The sequence below is a fragment of the Gossypium hirsutum genome, chromosome D12 (genome assembly GCF_007990345.1).
Source record: "Gossypium hirsutum isolate 1008001.06 chromosome D12, Gossypium_hirsutum_v2.1, whole genome shotgun sequence".
Lineage (NCBI taxonomy): Eukaryota > Viridiplantae > Streptophyta > Magnoliopsida > Malvales > Malvaceae > Gossypium > Gossypium hirsutum.
Window position 1 is genome coordinate 52,205,131 of NC_053448.1, and position 19,006 is coordinate 52,224,136.

Sequence of the window (19,006 nt, forward strand, 5' to 3'; positions counted from 1 at the left end):
CTTAAATCATCGTATGTTTTTTAGGATTATTATTATGCAAGTTTAGTATAATGAGAAAGGATTGTATCAAAGAGGGATATTATTTGTTTCAAGATGAAAATGCTGATATGGCATAAAACTATTAGAAAAAGGATACAGATGACGTGGCGTTATTGTTTCATACAATCCTTTCCCTAGAATAATTATGGGCAGTAAAAATTCCACAAACATTATATTAATGCATTTCAGAGTTTATTATAACCTTTGAGCTGTTTCATAACTAGAGGCGATGATGGGTTGGTTTGGATCAGGCCTCAATAGAATTTTAGGCTTGGGTTATACTTAAAAAATAGGCTTAAAATTTTACCCAAATTTGGCTCGGATAAAAATGTTAAAATCCGTACTTGACTCGGTCCATCCGTATTAAATTTTTTTATATTATTATTTTTATATAAAAATAAATTTAAAAAATATAATACATCAAATACACTAAAAATATTAAAATAAATGTTTTCTAACAAATTGAAAATAAATTAAAAAAATCATTTAATACTAAGATAGCTGTAACTTAACAAGCAAATACCTCTTAAATAGTAATAGAATTAACATACAATATCCAAATAATAATAGCAATACAATAACAAAATGACACTAAAACAGTGACAAAAAGAGTTATTCCATGGTACTTTAGTTTTTTTTATTCTAAAAAAACAGTAAAAAAAATACACATGGAGAGATTTAATATTCTTAATATGATGTATTCATGTGTTTAAATTTCGTTTTACTTGTAATTTAATTTAATTTTTTATTTTTTATATCGTACATATTTAATGTGTTATTATTAATTAGGTTCAAGCCATATATTTTATTATTTATTGTATGTTAATTTTAAATACAAATTTATGTTCAAAATACATGGTTTCCACACACAGATATGCGTGATAGTGTTTATTATTAATGATATTGTTGATTGAGTTAGTGTCGTAAATTAATTTAACACCAACTTAAAATTGTTGCATTCATTTAGGATTCTTAATCTGATGTAGACCTGTTCATGGGCTAGAACAAAATTTTAGACCTGTTTGATAGGCCCCAAGTTTGGCTTGATAAATAAGCCTAAAATTTTATTTAAACTCGACTCGAATAAAAATATTAAAACTCGAACTCGGTCTAACCCACCTGTATTAAAATTTTACAAAATTACTGAGTGAATTTTTTATAGTGTGACAGATTAAGACTACAAAAATCGTTGGACTGTTGAAATTGTAGTTAGTGCCGGCATTAAGATTTTTTAAGAGATTCAAGTTTGTGTAAGACCCCGTAAATTATTTACGTGATTCATTAAATTACTTTTGTTATGGTTTGTTTGTTGTTTTACTTTTGTTATGACAATCGGAACAATGTTCATTAGAAGAGTTTTCATAACATACTTATATAACTTTTTAATACTATTAATTTATTCAATTATTACTAGGAACAATATATTAATATCATTTTAACATATTTTTAAATATTGTATGTTGTTGCAATAATATTAAACACTAAAAAACTCTTTAATAATCGATTGAGTCTTAACTCAGTTAATATTAATATTGCTATCTGTGCAGAATTATTGATTTTATCAAACTTTCAAAGTTTTGTTTTTGGTAAAATTAAAGTATTTGTGTTTCCTTTTAATAAAAAGGAAGGTTGAAATTGGTGGTCGTCATTCCTGACATCACAAACGAGTCCAATCCATAGTCAAAAATCTAAATGCAAGACCTAAAAGGGGTATGTCCTTGTCATTCACCATATTATCATTCCATTCTTTAAATCTAAATGATTATATTCCCACACAAAATATATTCCAATGATAGGATATTTTTTGTCATTGTATCTCAACTGTGTCCACAGTATCCCACATAGCTTTAGGAATTCATTTTTAGTAACTTACTCTAAAAACAAAAGGAGTTTTTATTTTGTTTTAAGTTTTAACCTGTAAAATGTTTTTTTTTATATTAATTTTTATAAATTCAAGATTTATAGTTGCTCAGTTTAACAATGTTGTTTATAAAGTTCAAACTTATATTTTTTTCCTAAACCATTAAACACAACACTTATTGATAATTTTTATCAAATTTTAATCTTTTATTTTGCAAAACACTTTGATTAAAGAATAATTAATCTTTTTTTTTCAAAAAGAGGAAATATTATATGCAACCCGAATCAAATAAAATAGTTTAAATTATGGCACACCAAAAATCTATGTAAAAATATATTTACAAATATTTTATATTGAAGTTAAGTGATATTAGGTTTGAAATGCTAAAATTAAAAGTTCGTTTATTTCTTTGGAGAGTACTCACATTGAGGAGATTAGTCATTGCTATTGACGGTGGATATCCTAATTTTGACAAAAAAAAATTTAAAATTTTAAAACTCATGTGCCTCAAGTTCAAATCGCATCATAGTATTAATTTATTAAAAAGCATGAAAAGACAAAAATAATTTTGTATTAATATTTCTTATTTTGTATATAAAAATATTTTAATAATTTCTCAATTAAGTTGGTGCTCGATTGACTCGTCACACCGACTCAGTCAAGAGTTTAATATATGTATAGACTAAAATGTAAATTTGTTTAGTAATATTTTTCTCGTATCGTATTAAGGGAAACACAGTGAGTATTTATACATGTTCCTACTGCTACTGTTACAACTCACAATAGAGCCCACTATTTTGTCTCGATCTGGGGGCCGATGGCACTAACATTCCATGTCTCTGGTGCTGACATTCCCTGGGCGTCCCCTGGCCTAATGGATGTGTGTCTGCGAAGCACACAGTCCTTTCTGATCCTTGGACTGACATCTCTAGCGAGCCTCGTACCCACTGGTCACGAGTGGAGATCCCTTGCAGGGCTCACGATCCCTTCTACAGATATAGCTCGTGACCCATTCCTGCGAAGCTTACGCGAGCTCTCCTCGCGAGCTATCTTTGTGAGCACCCGACACCCTAGCGGGGTCCCTCGTGTAACACCCCTAACCCGTATCCGTCGCCGAATTAAGGTTACGAGGCATTACCGAACAAAACACAACCATCTCAAAATCAATACATATATAAATATATATATTATTTAAATATAATAAACTTAGTCTAATATAAAACAAAATGCAAAATATTAAACTTCTCTTCTAACCATTTTTTAATAAATAAAGACACTAAAATCTAACTAATAAAGACATTACAAACTAGCAAACCCATAAAGAAATAAACCATTTTAGTATGGCTATTATAATCATATACAATACAACAAAGTACGATCTTCAAAACATTTATCTAGTCTTACATTCCATAGTTAGAATTTAAATATTTTAAATACCGAGATAATAGATAGGGTAATGAACTTGTTGATAATCCCCGAGCTTGAAGCTTGATCTTTAAGTCTATAAAATAGAAAGACATAAGTAAACAAAGTAAGCTTTTATAACTTAGTAAGTCTATAGCATAACAACAAATATATTTATAAAAATTATAATATTTCCTGGTACACTTAATGAATTCGCAAACACTGTATATATTAACAAATACTTATAGATAAATGCATACATAATTATCAATAATTAAAACCGAGTGTATTATACACTTTAACGTAAATAACCGATTGCATATATATACATATGTTTAACAAATTTTATAACCGAATGTGTATACATCTTTATTACCTGCATACATCCGAATGCACATATGTACTTATCATGTGTATATAATTGATCATACACATATATACCAATCACATTTTATATTCGTTTGTATATATATACTCATTATGAATTTATACTTGAATACATAGCTAATACATACATTCGAATATATATACATATTTTTCATATACGTATAAATGAGTACCTTTATATATATATATCTCAAATGCATACATAAATAATTATCAAACACATAGACTCAACATATATATATTTAACAACCGCATATCACCATATGCATTTATAAATTCAACAATCGCATATACCTAATGTACATATGCCTTTATTAATTGTATATACCGAATACATACAATTATATTTAACCAATGCAAAACCCGAATGTAGGTGTATTGTAACAGCCCAATTTTTAGTAGTGTCAGAATAGTGATTTGAGATCACTAAAATTGATGAAAAAGTTAGAAAAATTTATTAATTAATAATTATAAGTTAAGTGTGATTTTAGAAATATTTTTAAATCAGTGAATTTTGTGATTTAAAAGAAATTATTAGGTAAATTGGGTCGAAAACGAGATATCGAGACCTCGATATTATAAACTGAGCCGTAAATATTTATAAAAATATTTACGGAGTGTCAACAGGATAATATTAAAGTTTTGTTAAGAAATTTTAACGCTTTGATAGTTAATTATGAAAAAGGACTAAATTGAAGTAAGGATAAAAGTTTAATTATAGATTAAAGAAAAGTTAAAGGACCAAATAGGCAATTATGCCTTTTTCTAAAGTTGAGGCGGCATAACAAAAGAAAAATCTAAGATATTTTTAATTTAAAATATATATATTATATTATACATGCGTAAGTAATAATTATGTTTTTATATTATATTATTATTAATATATTATATTATATTATATTATATTATATTATATTATTATATATATATGACAAAGAAAGAAAGAAAAGAAACAGAGAGCAAAACAAAACAGAGAAGGGAGAAAGAAAGAAACAGAGAGCAAAACGAAACAGAGAAGGAAGGAAGGAAAGAAAAAAAGAAAAGAAAAAGGGAAATTTGGGGTTTTAAGGTTCAAAGTAATTTGGTAAGTCAATTTAATCCCCTTTTCTCTTAATTTTGATATTTTTTTGAAATCCTAGAATAAAATACTACTTGATTTAAGTTGAAATTTTGGAAGTTAGTAGATTATTAAGCATGGTTCATGTTGAATAAATTGTTAAATTAGGGATGTATTTGATAGAAATTTTGATTGGAATTGAATAAATGATTGAATTGTAAACTAAACTATAAGTTTTGAATTTTAGGGATTAATTTGAAATAAATTCGGAATTATGAAAACATGATAAAAATTAAATAGTTAAATATGAGTTTAGCAAGAAATTGGGTAGAATAAGGGTATGAATTGAGAAAGAAAAATATATAGGTTTAGTTAGGGGTTAAATTGATTTAATTTCAAGTTAGAAGTTAGTAAAGAATGTAATTGTAAAATAAAATATAAGTTTTGAATCGATAGGGATTAAATTGAAAGAATCCCGAAATTAGGGATTTATGGTGAAATTGAGGAATTAAATTGACTTTATAGTAAGAATTAAGAGAGAATATAGAGTTAGAATGAAAAAAATAAAATTAGTATTGATAAAGGCTTAAATTAGAATTTGATGTTGCCATAGAAGGGAAAAATGTTCAGAATGTTATAAAACATAAGAATAAGAGATGAAGTTTAATTTCCGAGCCTTGGGGCAAAAATGTAATTATGTAAAAGTTTAGGGGCAAAATTGTAATTTTGAAAAAGTTAGAGTCGAGGGCTATTTTGATGAATGTGATTATTAAATAAGTTAAATTTAATATTTTAGATCAAGAAGTACGAAACTCGAGGTTAGACAAAGGGAAGAATAAAGTTGAAGACTAAGTTGGTGAATTTGGCTATAATTGGTACCGAGGTAAGTTTACGGTAAATAAATGCAATATTTCAATATTTATTATTAATGTTGTTAATTTCCAGCAATTATGAATTTATTTTATGAATTTATTTGATGATGATCCAAGCATGAAATGATAGAGAATTAAAATTTAAAAGTCCCGTTGATACATAAGGATGGTACTGGATACGAATGTCATAACATTTGGGTAAAGAGATCCCATGTAAGACCATGTCTGGGACATGTCATTGGCATCCTTAAGATCATGAGAGGTCCCCTGTAAGACCATGTCTGGGACATGGCATGGGCACCGAGACGAGAGGTCCCATGTAAGACCATGTCTGGGACATGGCGTTGGCACCGAGATGAGAGGTCCCCTATAAGACCATGTCTGGGACATGGCATGGGCACCATCACAAGAACATCCCATGTAAGACCATGTCTGGGACATGGCTTTGGCATGTTATTATCAGAAGAGACCCGAGTATCCTTATTATTCCAATGTAGTTCAACGGGCTTGTAAACGAATCATGTTCATGAAAGTTCAGTTTAAAGCATAAATGGCAAGCTCAGGTAAGTTGTAAGACTTAAGAACTTATTATACTATCAATTGATGTTCAACGATGCAGCAAGGATTGAGTAAGTTATGCACACAAGTATTCTAAGTAAACAAGTAAGAGAACTAGTATGAGATTAACTAAAGAGTAAACTAGAGATATAGACATTGAGTTTAATTATTTAAGTTAAATATTGTTATTTATTTGCTAGTAAACTTACTAAGCTTTATGCTTACTTCTTTTATGTCTCTTTCTCTTATAGTATTGCAAAGCTACTTCAAGGATCCTAAAGAAGTCGGAGATCGTCCACACTATCAACTACAACTGCTCGGTATTTTATATCGAAACACGTTTAAGTTATGGCATGTATAGGGATTTAGTTATTTTGTATGTTTGTAGTGATGATTTTGCTAATGAGTGATGTGTAAGTATTTGATGATGTATGGTTATTAAAATGATTAAGGATGAAGGTGTTTGTTGTTATGAAAGATTAGGTGATAAATTATGCATGGAAATCATGAAAGGATAAAATTTTGCAAAGAAACAGAATTCAGGCAACACAGTGACGTGAATTTGAAAAATCACCCAAGATAGTATAAAATGAATTAGAGGGTGAATGATATATGGAATTAAAGCTTGTTGAGTCTATTTTCATGGAAAAATAACGGTGTAGAAAAAAAGAAATTTATATTTTAAGATATGTGAATTTTAGTAAGATAGGGTCAGAACTATTTTTGGAGTCCCCTGTTCTGAGTTTAGAAAATAATTACAAATTGTACAAAAATGGTTATGAGTTGAAATTTACATGCTTAGATTTCTTAATGAGTCTATTTTCTATAGAAACAAGTAAGAACTTTATATGAAAATCCTATAGTGAGAAAACTTATTTTTAGTGACTAGAGGTCAGGGCAGTCTGGTGGTGACACAGGGGAGACTTTAACTAATAAACTGTACTAATTTGCTGAACCAAAAATTCTAAAAATTTTATGGTGAGTAGATATATGAGTCTAGTTTCAGGAAAAATTTACGGAATTGGATTTCGAGTTTCGGAACTCGAGATATGAATTTTTAAGAAACTATGACGCAGTTGGACAGCTTGTCCGAATTTGTTTAAGTGCTCAAATAAGTTTAGTAATGCCTCGTGTTCGACTCCGGCGACGGTCTCGGGTAAGGGGGCATTACATGTATACTCACCAAGCATGTCAAAACCGAAAGTTTATGTATTCATCGATTTCATATAATCAAAATCATAGATATATCAATTGCATATTCTCACATAATTTAAACAGATTCACCGGCACTTAGCCTGCTAGGTTTTAAAACCTGATTCGGTACACTGGCCTTTAGCTTGCTAGACTTATAGTCTGAAATGCGTCACCGGCATTAAGCCTGCTAGACGTAAAGTCTGTATTATTTCACCGGTATCAAGCCTGCTAGACGTAAAGTCTGTATTACATTCGATCACTTTATAATGATCCAAACTAATAATTTCATATCTTCACTTCCATTCAAGAACTTTTACATGAATATACATACATAATCGAAACTTTCACATACATATATAAATTTCATACTTAAATTCATTACAAGAACATATACACATAACCTTGCATAATCAAACCTCATATATAAATGTTATACATACCTTTGATTTATACCAGAAATTTGTACATATACAACATTTGTACTTTAACTAAACTCAAAAACTTATATATATAGATATATATATATTCGAGTATTATACATACATATATATATACATATCTTTGACTAAATTCAAGACTTGTTCATGTATTCACATATATATATTTGATCTATCGTATGTATATATATAACTTTCTTACCTAATTTCAAGAAAAGAAATTTACATATATATATTCATGCTTATTCGAACATCACCTATTCTTGATTACATTTCATATCATCATTTCAAACCATGAATTTATACAAGATCATACTTGTATATTCAAACATGTTATATATATTATCCACTCTTCAAAATTTATTCATCTATTATACTTTAAATTATAGCTCAACATAAAATACAATTAGTATGCATGTATAAATATTAACTTAATAACTTTTAGTTGCTAATAGACTTACCTCGAACGGTGAAAAGTCGAAACCAGACGATTAATCGACAACTTTAGTTTTTCCCCGATCCAACTCTGATTTCTTCGGTTCTTGATCTAATTATATTCAAAATAAGATAGTTTAAATATAATTACATTCAATTTAATCCAAAAAAAAAACATAAATGGGTAAATTACCATTTTACCCCTAACATTTACACTTTTTACAATTTAGTCCCTATTGGATAAAACACAAAATACACAAAATTTGTTCACAACATACAAGGGCCGAGTGTACCTATTGTTCATACAAGTCCTCACATTTCATTTATTTCACATTTTAGTCCCTCAAAAATTTAATTTCACAATTTAACTCTAATTACTCAATTTCACCAAAATTTCCAATACAAAACATATTAATCTAAAATATATCTTTCATTATTTATCATCAAACATCACATAACACAAATTTTCATCAATGGCACAACTCAAAATATTCATCAAAATTAAAAATTCAAACATGGGTCGAATAGTATTCGAAACAACGATATCAAAAACATAAAAATTATTAAAAACCAAAGTAAAACATACATTGAATTAAGCTTGATAATGACCGGATATCTCAAAGCTTTTAAACCCTATTTTCTTTTCTAAGTTTCAGCAATGAAGAATGAAAATAATGGCTTCAATTGGATTTATTATATCAAATGTTAATTTAATTATTAGTTTACTATATTAACCTTCATTACAAAATATATAAACCTTACAATATAAGGTCATTTTTGACCATTATCACCCACTCACATAATAATGGGCTTTTTACCTATTAAGAACTCCATAATAACAAGACATTAGCAAATTAACACTTTTCACAATAACTAGAAAATTTTTCATTTTACGCGATTAAGTCATTTTCCTTTAATCGATCACTCAAACGAAAAAATTAAAACACAAAAAATTCACACATAATAAACACACAGAATAATATTAAAATATTTTTTGACTCGGACTTATGGTCCCGAAACCACTATGTCCGATTAGAGTCGAAATCAGGCTGTTACACCTCGCGAGCTCTCCCCGCAAGCTATCTTTGCGAACATCCAGTAATCCAGCGGGGTCCCCAGTGGACTATCTTTACGGTGAACATTCTTCTTCCGGGTCGGGTGTAATAGCCCGTTTTTGAGTCTGATCGGAACAGTGGTTTCTGGACCACTTAACTGAGTAAAAATATTTATTATATTATTTTAATAAGTTTTACAGCATGATGGAATTATAGTATAAAAATTTCATTAAGAAATTTTACTGTTTAAATACTTAATTTGATAAAAATGACTTAATCGCGTAAATTGTAAAAGTAGCATGCTATAAGTTAAGAGTAATTATTTGTTGATAAGTTGAATGAGAGGTCCTTATTATGTTATTGGACCAATGATAGTGGTGCTGGTCATAAATGACCTTAAAACATGTGAATTATGCTTTTATTTAATTAAGGTTAATTTGGTAAAATGGTTATTAACATTGATTTAAAGTAAAAAACAAAACAGAAAGTGGCAGTCATTTTTCCTTCTGCACGATTTTAAAGTTTAGAAAGCCGAAGTCATGGCTTTTACATTCGGCCAAGCTTAGATTTTCAATTAGGGTATGGTTTTTATTCCGTTTTTAATAATTTTTACGTTTTTGAGATCGTTGTTTTGTATTCTAATTAGCCCATACCTCAATTTCTGAAAATTTTGATGATTTTGAAATATGCCATTGTTGAATACTAGTATATTTTGAAGTATTGTGCTAGATTATTGATGGGTATTGAAATATATACAAGTTTTATAAAGTAAATTTTGACAAAAATGAGCTTTAGGGATTTAATAAAAAAATAGAAATATTATGTTAGAAATGTGAAATAAATGAAAATATGGGCTGATTAGAAGATATATATATTTCAGCTAAGAATACGTATAAAGAAATTTCGTATATTTTGTGTATTTGTGAATTAGGAACTAAAGTGTCAAAATGTGAAAATATGAAGGCTATTTTGTAAAAATGCCAAAATATATTTATATGGATTGAATTGATTGATTTGGTGAATAAATGAGTTAAATTTGAATTTATATAGATCAAGATAAACAAATACCGGAACTTGATCGGGGGAAACAAAAGTTAGACGGGTAGACGAAAGTATTCGAGCAAATACGAGGTAAGTTTGTGTAGCTAGAATTGAATTATTAAATATTTGTAATTGTCCAAAAATGAATGTATGTAAGTTGAATGAATGATATACTTGAATTTTAAATTACCGGTATACTATTATATTACTGTTTACATGAATGAAAATGAAATGTTACAAATACTATATACGTTATATAGATTTGGCATGATAATAGGCATTGAATATGAAATTTTGAGTATTTAAATGTATGTACTTAATAATATTAGATATATATATACACATATGAATTGAGAAATTGAGTTATTGATTTTGCATTGCTTAATTGATGAAATTGGATAATACTGAGCCCGTTTGAACTTTAGAAAATTGTCGGATGCGAGTGACTTGTCACTAGGGTTACCGTTTGGTCGAGCTCCTGCATTTTTTGCGGACTCACCACAGCTCGTATGAGCTTACCGTTTCAGCTCTACGGAGCTTACCGTTTCAGCTCAATAGAGCTTACCGTTTATCAGCTCGGAATGAGCTTACCGATCATGGCTCGAAAGAGCGAAAATGACAATGAATTGACGAATTTCTGATAAATACACTTATAGTGTATCACCCGTGTATCCCTCGATGTTCTAATAGGTTCAACTGGCATAATTACTGTTAGTGATTATATGAATAAGCTATGTAATTATATGGATGAATTACCGTTGATATGTATAAGTTAAGGATAAATTTCTGTTATTACCGATGAATTGCAGGTTATATGAATAGGAAAGAATTGATATAAATGTTATATGATTTACATGATTTAAAAGTTACATGAAATACATGATTTACATGGATTGTTGTTTTATGAATATATGAATTATAGGGACGACATGATATATTTGGCTATATGACTAACTCGTGGATGGTGATGTGAATAGACTTTGTGGACAAATAAATTGATTTTAATTGTTTTAATGCTTAGATATTAAATTGAAAAATTTTAATTCTATATTATACGGCTTACTAAGCTTAGTGCTTACTTCATTCATTTTCTTATGTTCTATAGATTCGGAAGCTAGCTCGATTTTGGACAAGGTCAGAGATTGGCTATCACACTATCAAAACGATTTTTGGTACTTTTGGACCTCATGCAATTAATGTAAATATGGCATGTATAGTTAGTTTTTGGTATGAATTTTGGGTTTGATCAAGCTATGTGATATGGCTTGAGTTGGAAATGTTTAGTTTAGAATGGAAACATTCTGTGTTATGTTCATTTTGGTACTTTGATAAAGGGTATTTTGGTATAATTGAGTATATAAATGCATTGGTTGAAATTTGAAATTTGCAGGGAAGGTTCAATAGTTATAAAAGGGTTATATTCAATTTTTAAAAAAAAAAGAAAGAAAAAAGAATGAAGTCAATTAGTAAGAATTTATATGAATTTATGATTATATATGTTTGTTATCTATTTAAGAATTTTTTTTTTGTAAATTATCCAAGATATACGATAATGCCTTGTAACCCGATTTTGACGACGGTTTGAGGTTATAGTGTGTTACATCGGGTCTATCCTGATCGGAGATTTGGACCCTATTGGGTCATTTGGGTTGACTGTTACCAAATCCTAACAAAATTTGTTATTCATTTATCGTTATCTATACTATATTTAAGTCTCTAGTTAAATTAGTATTACGAGTCAATCAAACATTAACTCAATTGAGAAAGCACTAAAAATCCATTATTTTTACAAAAAAAATTATTATAAGTGTGTTTTTGATTTTTTATATTTTTATGTAAAATCTATAAAAATCAATATAACCAAAGACACCATAGTCTCTAAAATCTAAGCTTCATCGTTTTAATTAAAACCTCATTTATTTTTATAGAATTTTTTTTATAAATATAATTTTTTACATAATTTTTTTTCACTCAAATTGTGTATGTCATCTCTATCTAAATTGTTAATTAAATGACTAAATGAATTTGGTGTCATGAGTTAAATGACAATAACTTCGTGACTCAATTGATAAAAACAACTTGAATCACGTAGTTACATACATAAAGGTAATTATGTCATTTGATATTAATTTATTTTTTATTACAAAAATATGGTTAAAGTATTTCATAGGTCTCACATTCTTCACAAATATGGAATTTAGTCTTTATATTTTTATTTTTAAGAATTCAGTCTCTCTACTTTTTAGATTTTAAAATTCAGGTCCAATTGTTAACATTGTTGTTTTTCTTGTGTTAAATTTGTTTGTCTGATCATTTGAAATAAATAAAAAAGTTACTCGTTTGGTGGCAACGTAACTAAAAAAATGATGTTGCAATGAACCTGAATTTAACAAAATAATTTTAACTATGCTAACAGTTAAACTTAAATTTTGAAATCTAAAAAGTAGAGAGATTAAATTTCTAAAAGTAAAATAAAGGGACTAAATTTCAAATTTAAAAAAAATAGAGACTTATTGCATATTTTAACCTAAAAACAATATCCATTCATTGTTAAAAAAAAAGCATTCAAAAACTAGCTATTGAAAATTTATCTCAGTTAAAAAATTAAAATTATTTTTTGAAATTTGTTGTCAAAGCAGGATAATATAGGTTTCAATGTGTTGAATTGCGTTTGTCCTCTTATTTAAAGGTTAAAGAAGGGTTATTGATAGCTCTAAGTACACCTGTCCAAGGGTCAAGTAGCCCACTCGGCCTAACCCGACTTGAGCTAGGTTTGGACAAGAATTTTTGTACTTTGGGCTAGCTTGGCTCAACCTGAATTTAATTTAAATAATGATTTTTAAAATTTTAAATTTAATTATAAAATATATAACATATATCAATTAAAAAATATTTTTTTAATATTTTATTATTTATGAAGAGTAATATCGACTTTTTGAGCAAGTAAGGCCAAATAAAAAACAGGCATAAACATAAAAAAATTTTAAAATTGTATTTTAACCCGACCCATAAAGAGCTCTAATTCTAAGTATTCTATTCATAAAAATTAATTATTAAGGTGTAATGATAAATTTATATTTATTCTAATCAACAAAATAAAATGTAATGACAAATTTTTTTTCAAATATAATATAGTTGTAAAATTGCGGCTTAACCCAATAAAAAAAAGGACGGATTCTTCTTGGAAAATAAATTGTCTGATAAATATAAAACAATTTTTACAGATGATATCCACAACAAAAAGAATATCAACTAATTTATATCGTGTTGGGTTGATTATTTATTTGTATCAAATTATTGAGTAAGAATATGGAGATTAAAATATGTTTTAAGTATCTATACATTATGTACATTTGGATTTTAGTCTCTTTTATTTTTAAGAATTTACTTTTATTTTTTAAATTTAAAATTTTAAGTCTAATTGTTATCGTTATTAAAATTCTTCTATTAAATCTATTGGGATGACATTTTAAAATTAAAAAAAAATACATTCATTTGGTAGTCATATAACTTTAAAAATAATGTTGAAAGTATTGATTAAAATTTTTTTTTCCTTATAAACACCTGTTCGAACTTGTCTTGATAAAATAATTTTTTTGTCGTAGTGTTTTAAAGAAAAAATATTGTCAACGTTTTAATTGAAATAATTAATTATTTAGATTAACTAATGACATTATAAAATAAAGGAACTAAAATATATAAAAATTAAAGCATGTAGATTAAATATCAAGTTTCAATATAATATAAGAATTAAAACTGAAATTTGACCATTATCTTATAATGTAAAAAATAAAAATAAAGGCAAACTAAAAAAAGTGAAGAGTCACAAACCAATTTTTAATACTAACTGTCAAATTATATATAATCAATGTAATATTTTAATAAAAAAACTAACATAAGTATGCAACTTATATATATCATATAATATTTAGAAAAAAAAAGAGGTTAGGTCCTCTTTCCATATATATATATATATATCATTTGAACAATCAAAGGAATGTAAGGAGCTGTATAAGGACTAGTATTTTAAAACTAAACATCATAACAAGAATAGTATGAGGATCATGAAATCTGGCTTCTCACTTATCCTTTTTTATTTTTGTTGTTTCGTAGGAACATGTCAATAGAATATGAATTAGATGCAACATCAAAATCTCCTGAAATTATCCTGCTTCTCTTCAGTCCTACAACTGCATATTCTTGTTGGATCTTATAATCTAAAGCCAAAGAAATAAAGGGTTTTCATCTAAGCTAGCTACCTATACATCATCTATATATGAATACAATTCAACATAAGACTAAGGTTTATCAGACTGCTGTTTCTCGCCATTAACGTGAAGTTCAAGCTCAGGGGTGTTGTCGCTGTTTCCTTTGTACTTATACCAACTTGCGCATAACAAAAAGTAGCCCAAGTTTAAGATTCCTAGGCCAGCAATTATGTAATAGTAGTAATCCAATCTTCCCTTATTCAGATCCTCCTCTAACCAGTTTCCGGTGGCTGTGCGGTTTGTTGTTCCATGAATTATAAAGATCAACAAGCTACTGAAATAATTTGAACCTGCCAACCCACAGTAGAATAGAGACCCTCCGATGCTTTTCATGTTCTCAGGGAACTGCTTGTAGTAGAATTCAATGAGGCCAATGGATGCAAACGCTTCCGTCAGTCCACCAAGTATGAATTGAGGGATTAAAATCGAGGCTGACATTGACGAAATGGCACCTTTCCTTGGCACAACTCCTAGGGTTGGTTTCGTCAGAGCTATGCTTCTTCGGTGTTGTTCTACCATCCCAGACACAAGCATGGTGAATATGGAGACAAACATCCCAATACCGATCCTCTGCAGGATTGTAATGCCCCCTTCTTTCCCTCTGATTTTTCGAAGGAATGGAACGATAGCTCGATCGTATACGGGTATGAAAATGGTCAGGCTAAGCATCATGAAGACAACATAGGATGCAGCTGGGATCTTGAAGTTGCTGTTTCCGAGGCGTCTATCAGATTGAACGGCTTGGAACACGGCATAGGTATGCAGTTGAACAAGGGTAACACAATACATGATTTGCGATGCCCATATAGGAAGCACTCTAAACAGGCATTTCACTTCTTCTACTTGCTGCAAGCTGCAGAGTCTCCATGGATCCGCTGGTGATCCATCACCCTTTATTTCATCTTGGGGTGTCACAATTGCTGCTTTATCCAGGAATCTGAAAACAAAAAAAAAACTAACTTAAGCCAATTCTCAACATGTTCTTTTCCCCTCTTGTTTTAGCTACATTGCTTGGTCTCGGGGCATGCATTGATATACTTGAAGAAAACTGATAAGTGGGAGCAGATAGTGTGCTGACCTGAATTGGTCGGTGTAGGGAAGCTTGGAGTTGATAGACTTGGGAGGAATATACTTGAAAAGGGAGAGCCAAGGCTGTTCCACAGGTTTTAATTTCCTTTTCTTGATAGCTACCACTATTACTTGTGCTACACTGGTCATTGGACTACCAGTAGCTTTAACTTTGACATATATTTTGGAACCAACAAAATACACCACACAAGCTATAAACATGAGAGTTGCAGGAATCCCAAGGCCAATAGCCCAACTCACGTTTGATTGAATGTAGACGATGAGGGTTAAGGATACCATCTGCGCAAAAGTGAAGGTGAAGAAGTACCAATTGAAGAAGCTGTCGATTCCTCTCTTTCCAGCTTCTGTTTTAGGATTGAATTGGTCCACCCCAAATGCTAAGTTACATGGCCGAACGCCCCCAGCTCCCACAATCATTAGCCCCAAACCCATTAGCAGAAATGCCAGTTGCCCTGCTGTTGGCCCTTCGCATTCCCCACTCTCTTTTGCTGCACACCGGTGAGGATGCAACTCTGGAATGGCTGCTGTTAGTTGTATTGCTTGCAATCCCTTCATAAACAAAAGAGCAGAGAAAAAAATAATAAAAAAGCCAAAAGGTTATATCAAAATCTGTACTGTAGTGCAAAATTGGTAAGTTTGGTTGGGTTAATGTCCTGTTATGGTTCAGCTTTAGATCTATACTTTTTTATGATTAATTTCCTTGATGGGGGTTTTCAAATAAAGGGCAGGGGGTGATCTATGTTTAATGTTATTACCAAGAAAGAGGCAGCTGTAGCAAATCCCAAGGTTTTGTAGCGGCCGAAGTAAGTATCACAGAGGAAAGCTCCGACCAGGGTTCCAAAATTTGTAGTGCCATTGAAGACATTAATCATAGTTGTAGCTGTAATACTCTTCAAGTTGAAGACAGTAGTGAGGTAGATCAACAAGTTGGCTAAGGTACCAATGGCTCCCAGTTTCTCAAAGGTTTCATTCCCTGCCATGAATTACACACCTAAAAAAACCAAGGCCAAAAATCAAAACCAAACAAGCTTTTGTTCCAAAGTTACCTATAATAAATGGCATGACTTTCCATCCTCTGTAGTTGATTTCAGGCTCATCATCTGTTGCGACGGTAGCTTTCTCCTCCTTCTCCATTTCTTCTTTGTCACTCTTGTTCATTCTGTCATCCATCTTTTTCCACTGTTTGCTAACCAAGATGCTACTATCTCATTTATAACATTAATTGCATGTCTGAGACATTTAGTGTGAACATAGCTCAGCTGAATGATTTAGAGAGGCAAACAAGTCGTGGTCTCCAAAACTTTACTAGTCACATTGTTCTTGCTTCTGATTGGCAACGCAAGAGACCCACCCTACCAAAATTTCCTGCCTCGATGTGATAAATATCAGGGATACATTCATATTACACAAAAATTCTGATATAATTAGATGTAACATCACGTCATTTTAAGTATACGGACACTAATAATTTATTCAACATTATAAATTAACTAAACCTTTATTGTAACAATTGTTAGAAAAAAATAAGAGCAGAAAATAATTAAACACAATCAATTTTTATTAATGCAGTGGATGATTTTATTCAACAATTATTTGGATTATCTATTAACTTAAGCCTAATTTACCATTACACAAAGAAATAATTGCAGCCTAATATTGACCCCAATTATCACAAGTCGCTCATCCAAATATCTCACAATATAACCGATAAACTTCTCCAAATAATATCTAAAAGAGTGTCACAAAATAACCATAAGAAAATACAGTAATGTTGTTGACAAAGACACTCCAAAAGCTGCTCTCAACACCAGAAAGAAACAAAAGCTCGTAATAAAAAAACTCAAGAAAGTGAAGATCTTCTCTCTCTCTCTCGCTCGTGATTTACCAGGAGAGAATGAAGCCTATTTAAGAGCTATTATAATAGCAAGACAAACTCCTTCAAATTAGCAAATAAATTATTGAAAAAAACTCTCTTGAATAAAATTGATATTTATCTTTAAAAATTAACGTTTTAATAATAAAACATTCAAGGTTATTCAATCATTTCAAGCAATTAAGTTGGGAGTCTTATTACCCCAGTTGATTCATACTTCTTGTTTTGTCAAATATGCTACATTCAAGTGAACAGCTCTATTCAAGACCTAAATTAATGACCCAAATAGAGAAACAATCTTGTTATAACATGACATAGAATAAACAACAATAATTTTCCTAACAATAGCATTAATTTATGAAAATTAAACTCAAATTAAAATTTTATAGATTCAATTATAAAAAACCAAAGTTTATGTGTCATATTACAGATAAAATAAAAGTGAATATATGATTTTAAAATTTACCCCCATATTAATTAAATTAAACTGAGATTTTCTTTTCCGACTTTTCTACTGCTTTTGTACCTGATGGCCTTGAGAGGAAAGGACAAACATATTCAATTTCAATGGCCTTTTTTCCAACTTAAAAGTCTAAACCAAATTGTTTTTCTCTAGTGGTTTGAGTTGCACTAATCATCGAAATAATGACAAATATTGAATGTTTTTTTCGTTTTATTGGAGTATAAAAGATTGGAAAAATGCAGAAACTGGCTATCTAGATATCTGGAAGTCGGATGAGTGGTTTCAAGAGTTTATCAATATTTCTTTCCTAAGTGTTTGCAAGCTACTTTTTCCAAATACTTGGTCTATTTTTGGTTCATATTTTTATTTTTCCTATTTGCGTTTTTTTTTCAACACAACATAAAGTTAAAAAAAATAAAAAGTATCTACCAAATCTTAGTCTTGGGATTTGAGCTAAATAAGCTTTTGGCACGCAATGAATTTTTCAAATCCAAACAAGTTATAATTAGACTTGATCATGGGTTGGGTCACCCGGTCCGGCCTGAAAGTCCGCTAGAAATATAGGAGGGTTTGGATAAAAATATAGGCTCAAAAAATGGGCTTTGACAAAAAATAAGGCCCGTTTTAAAAACGGGTCTGGTCTTGGGTAAGACATTTTTTACCCGGCCTTGTCTCGGTCCGGCCCGAATTCACTAAATGACAAAAAATATTTTTTATAATTTTTTTAATATTATTTTCTTATTATTTTCTCCCTATTTTACGACCATTTTACTATTATGTTATTACTATTTTGTTGTTATTATTTGGATATTGTATAAAACTTATTTTATTTTTAATTTTGTTATTATTTTAAAGATTTTTGTTAATTTTGTTATTATTTTAGAGGTATTTATTTGTTAAGTTGCATCTATTTTAGTGTTATTTAAGTATACATATTTTTTAAAATTTATTTTAAATTTGTTAGAAAATATTT

The 19,006-nt window shown here is 29.5% G+C and overlaps 1 protein-coding gene and 1 long non-coding RNA gene across 2 annotated transcripts; one reads left to right on the forward strand and one right to left on the reverse strand.

Annotated features, from left to right (window-relative positions):
• Positions 1 to 9,769: 9,769 nt before the first annotated feature.
• LOC107947609 (uncharacterized) lies at positions 9,770 to 11,860 on the forward strand. The gene is made up of 3 exons (XR_001697193.2): positions 9,770 to 9,878; positions 10,350 to 10,430; positions 11,446 to 11,860. It is a non-coding gene; the product is annotated as an uncharacterized lncRNA (long non-coding RNA).
• A 2,536-nt stretch (positions 11,861 to 14,396) lies between these two features.
• LOC107946491 (protein NRT1/ PTR FAMILY 2.11) lies at positions 14,397 to 17,350 on the reverse strand. The gene is made up of 4 exons (XM_016880840.2): positions 16,744 to 17,350; positions 16,453 to 16,670; positions 15,687 to 16,246; positions 14,397 to 15,545 (listed from the first exon to the last, which is right to left on the reverse strand). Exons 1-4 carry the CDS (start codon positions 16,865 to 16,867, stop codon positions 14,639 to 14,641), a joined length of 1,809 nt encoding a protein of 602 aa, XP_016736329.1. The 5' UTR covers positions 16,868 to 17,350; the 3' UTR covers positions 14,397 to 14,638.
• Between the last annotated feature and the right edge of the window lie 1,656 nt (positions 17,351 to 19,006).